The sequence below is a fragment of the Mustela nigripes genome, chromosome 4, assembly GCF_022355385.1.
Source record: "Mustela nigripes isolate SB6536 chromosome 4, MUSNIG.SB6536, whole genome shotgun sequence".
Taxonomy (NCBI): Eukaryota; Metazoa; Chordata; class Mammalia; order Carnivora; family Mustelidae; genus Mustela; species Mustela nigripes.
This window is the reverse complement of record NC_081560.1, coordinates 153,392,663-153,397,568: the sequence shown is the minus strand read 5'-3', so window position 1 is coordinate 153,397,568 and position 4,906 is coordinate 153,392,663. Positions and strand designations below refer to the sequence as shown.

The window sequence follows — 4,906 nt, the reverse complement described above, 5'->3', positions numbered from 1 at the left end:
TTCTGCAGAGGATGAAAAAAAGTTCACAATGGTTAACTAACTTTCCAAAGATGCCCATCTCTCATGAGTTAGGACTGAGCATTGAGCTAATATTGAACTCAGGTCCATCTGATTGAAGAACCAACTGGCTAATCCACTTTACTACCAGCCTAGCCATCTTTCTGGATAGTCAAGTAACTTAATCATGCTCCTCTAAAATCTTTGTGTTCCTTGATGTCTTCATTGCAGAATAAGTACAGCTGAGACACTGCTGTGGAAAGAGATGCCCATGGAAATGGGGAATGGGACAACTGTCCACGAATTCACCTTGGAGGGGTTTCCTGCCATCCAGCACCTGGGAAAGGTCCTCTTCCTGGTGCACTTGCTGGCATACCTGGCATCCATTGCTGGCAATGTGATCATAATCACCATCACCTGTGCTGACTCCCAACTCCATACACCTATGTATTTGTTCCTCAGCACTTTCTCCTTCTTGGAGTGTGGTGTCATAAGTGCTGTTATTCCTAAGTTGCTTGTCATCTTTCTCTCAGGCAAGCAAACAATTTCCTTTCCTGCCTGTTTCATACAAGCATTTGTCTTTTTATTTCTTGGAACAGTAGGTTTCCTCCTCATAGCAGTGATGTCTCTGGATCGGTATGTGGCCATTTGCAAGCCTCTGCATTACCCGACCATCATGAACCTGAAGACTTGCTTCCTCCTGGTCACTGCCTGCTTCACATTGGCCTTTCCCTTTATCACTGGGCTGGTAGTGAAGGTTTTCCAGTTGTCCTTCTGTGGTCCCCGTATCATTCCTCACTTTTTCTGTGACCTTGCCCCCCTGATTCATCTCTCCTGCTCTGACACCAAACCTACTGAAATGTTGACCTTTGTCCTCGCTTTGTTTGTCCTTATAACATCTCTTATCATAACCATCATTGCCTATAGCAACATAGTAGTCACAATCATACAACTCCCATCAGCCAAGGAGAAACAGAAAGCTTTCTCTAACTGCTCCTCTCACCTCATAGTCCTCTCTCTGATGTATGGCAGCTGTGTGTTTATATATGTGAAACCAAAGCAAATGAACAGGCTGGAATCCAACAGGGAGGCTGCCCTTGTGAACACGGTGGTGACCCCCTTGCTCAACCCTGTCATCTACACTCTGCGGAACAAGCAGGTGCACCGGGCTCTGAGGGAGACAATGTGCAGAATGAAAATATCAAGATAAAAAACTCACATGGCTTTGGAGTGGAAGGCTTCAGAGAACCCTGTGTCCTCATTCTGGCGAGTGTAGCAGTCCACAGAGTTGTATTGCAGGGTCTCTGATAGACCTCACTGAATTCTGCACATTCCTAACAAAATGGAAACCTGCTTCTTCCAGGCTACATTTTACTTTGATGTGCATAGTTATCCCCTCCATAAATATCCCACATATTGTTGACAACTGATTAATTGTAAAATTCTTCACTAAATTTTTATTCTTCCCTCTTTATAAATCATGTGCTTGAAATTTCCAAGATTTAGTAAATTTATAGTTATTATTTCCCTTCTCTCTACCCATGAATGTGGCTGAACAGAATTAATAAATATTTACCAGAAGTCATTTAGATATTCAAATGATAGAAATTTATATAATAGGAATGTAGAAAATAATGGAAATAGTATGAATGTTTGGGTCTGCCTTACCTCCATGCTTAGACCAAGGAAATAGTGGTCATAATACCCTTCACCTTGGAATTATTTGCTTTGCATTAGGTGTGCTCTTAAATGCTGTTCTTGGCCCTTAGCTTTGCTACATATATATGCATCAATCCCATTCTGGAGATAAACAGAATTGTTCTCAGTCTTAGAGAACAAAACACTGAAGAGGGAATAATCACAGCATCCCATGGCTGACCAATGTTCCTACTTCCTAAATTATTTATTCTAGCTCCAGCCCCTCAGATGCATAATGCACATTTCTGAGTGTTTCCCATCCTAAATCTCTTACCACAGATGCTTGTGTATATCAGTGGATGGGAGCACTTATTTCATATTTCTTTAATTTCTTCCAAAGATTCAAGTTGGGGAACCTAAGTAATTTGCTTATCTTCTTCACATTACTAATGAAAATAAACAAGTAAGATTTTTCCTGGTTGACTGGTGTTGTCATGTATAAGGTTATCTTCTGATAGATAACCTACTTTAAAACCAACATTTCTATGATCTCAATCCTTAAATGTTGTATACCTTTATAATACAGCAGGGTATGTATATTTTTCCTTCAGAATAAATATCTTCAAAAAAGATTAACAAGAGAGTAGAGGAATTAAGGTGGCCATGTAGCAGGGGGACGCCAAGGTTGTCGTGTCCCTCTAACACAGCCAGATCAATATCCAACTATTCTGAACAACTATGAATTCAAACTGAGGATTAAGAAAACAGTCTGCACAGTTGAAGGGATAGAACATGGCAGATGGGAGGTTCAGAGCTCTGAATTAGGGGAAAGGAAAGCTGCAGGATGCAAAGGTGAGGGAGCACTTTTCATGGAACAAACTCTAGAAGAGGGAAAGAGTAAGAGACTGCACAGTGGGTATAGATCAGACAAGAAAGCTTGGTGAGGAGATCCCCTGTCATACTGGATGAAATTATTTCCCTTCCCAGAGCACATTTGGAAGAGCACACTTTGAATCTTGAAGGACAAAAGGCTATTTGCAAGCAACTGAGCAGTGCTCAACAGGAGGGACAGAAGTGTGCACAGAGGGCCAGTAACCTCAGTTGGAATTCAGAGAAAAACACAATGCTTCCAGTGGAGGCTAGAGTCCTCTAAGCTGAACCCCATCCCCTGAGCCAGGCAGGGGCATCTTTATAAGGTAAAGTTAGCTTCTGAGCTAGCCCAGCAGGCTTCACTCTCAGAAGACTAACACAGGCTCCCCACATGTACCAAGCCTACAGATTAAGAGTGCTCCAAAACATCAGGCTCTGGTGGAAATAAGATGAGGCTTGCTTCCTTTTTCTTTCTTCTTGTATTTTCTGGACAAAGTGAGATAGAGAAATTCACTCCAAAAGAAAGAATAGGAGGTAATACTCATAGCAGGGGATTTAATCAATACAGAGGTAAGTAAGATGTCTGAGCTAGAATTTAAAACAATGATTATAAAGATATTAGCTGGGCTTGGAAAAAACAAAGAAGACATGAGATACTTCCTTACTGTAGTGATAAAATAACTAAAATGTAGTCATGCCAAAACTAAAAATGATAAAACTAAGATGGAGGCTATAAAAATGAGGACAAATGAAGCAGAAGAGCAAATCAGTGATGCAGAAGAAAAAAGTATGGAAAACAATGAAACTTAAAAGAAGAGGGAAAGAATACTATTAGTTCATGAAGGTAGACTTTGAGACCTCAGCAATTCCATAAGGCAATATGATATCTGTATTATAGGAGTCCCAGAAGAAGAAGAGTGGGAAAAGGGGGCAGAAGGTTTATTTGAATAAATCAGAACTGAGAATTTCCCTAATCTGGGGATGGGAACAAGAATTCATGTCCAAGAGACACAGAGAACTCCCCTCAAAATCAACAAGAAAAAGATAAACACCTTGACATATTATAATGAACGATGCAAATGACAAAGATAAAGAAAAAATTCCTGAAAGCAGCTCAGGACAAGATATCCTTAACCTACAAGGGGAGACACATAAGGCTGACAACAAGGTTGTCCACAGAGACCTGGCAGGCCAGAAAAACTAGCATCACATATTCAACATGCTAAATGGGAGAAATATGTAGCCAAGAACACTGTATCCAGCAAGGCTGTCATTAAGAATAAAAAGAGAGATCAAAAGTTTCCAAGACAAAACCTAAAGGAATTCATGAACACTAAACCTGCCCTTCAAGAAATATTAAAGGGGACCCTTTGAGCAGAGAGAGAGGACAAATGTAACAAAAATCAGAAGGGAACAGAAACACTCTATAGAGACAGTGACCTTACAGGGAATACAAGGACACTATTCGTATCTTTCAATAATTACTCAGAATGTAAATGAACTGAAATGCTCCAAACAAAAGACACAGGATATCAGAATGGATGCCTCAGCAATCAGACAACAAAAACAACTAAAAGGCATCCAAAATGGCAAAGAAGTCAAACTATCACTCTTGCAGACTACATTATACTTTATATAGAAACCCAAAAGACTCCACCCCAAAATTTCTAGAACTGATATAGGAATTCAGCAAAGACTCAGGATATAAACACAGTGCGCAGAACTCAATTGCACTTCTATTCACTAACAATGAGGCAGAAGAAATAGAAGTCAAAGAAATGATCCCAATTACAATGGTACCACAAAACACAAGATACCAAAAAATAAATCTAATCAAAGAGTCAAAGGATCTGTACTCTGCAAACTATAGAATGCTCATGAAAGAAACTGAGGAAGACACCAAAAAATGGAAAAATATTCCATGCTCATGGATTGGAAGAACAACCAGTGTCAAAATGTCTATGCTACCCAGAGTAATCTACACATCCAGTGCAATCCCTATCAAAATACCACCATCATTTTCCACAGAGCTTGAACAAATAACCTTAAAATCTGTATGGAACCAGAAAAGATCCAAAATAGCCAAGGGAATATTGAAAAAGAAAACCAAAGCTGGAGGCATCACAATTCTGGACTTCAAACTATATTACATAGCTGTAATAATCAAGACAGAATTGTACTGGCACAAAAACAAACACACAGATCAAGGGAACAGAATATAGAACCCAGAAATGGACCCTCAACTCTAGGGTCAACTTATCTTTGACAAAACAGGAAAGAATAGCCAAAGGGGGGCAAAAAAGTCTCTTCAACAAATGGTGTTGGGAAAATTGGACAGCCACATGCAGAAGAATGAAACTGTACCATTTTCTTATACCATACACATAAATAAACTTAAATG

The 4,906-nt window shown here is 39.7% G+C and overlaps 1 protein-coding gene across 1 annotated transcript; it reads left to right on the top strand.

Moving 5' to 3' along the window:
- The first annotated feature begins 253 nt into the window (after nt 1–253).
- Nucleotides 254–1,207, top strand: LOC132015304 (olfactory receptor 6C74-like). Its single transcript, XM_059395891.1, has one exon. It carries the CDS (start codon nt 263–265, stop codon nt 1,205–1,207), a length of 945 nt encoding a protein of 314 aa, XP_059251874.1. The 5' UTR covers nt 254–262.
- The last annotated feature ends 3,699 nt before the right edge of the window (nt 1,208–4,906 follow it).

Coding starts and splice junctions, on each gene's coding strand:
- LOC132015304 (XM_059395891.1), top strand. CDS start 263: ATGCCCATGGAAATGGGGAATGGGACAACTGTCCACGAATTCACCTTG.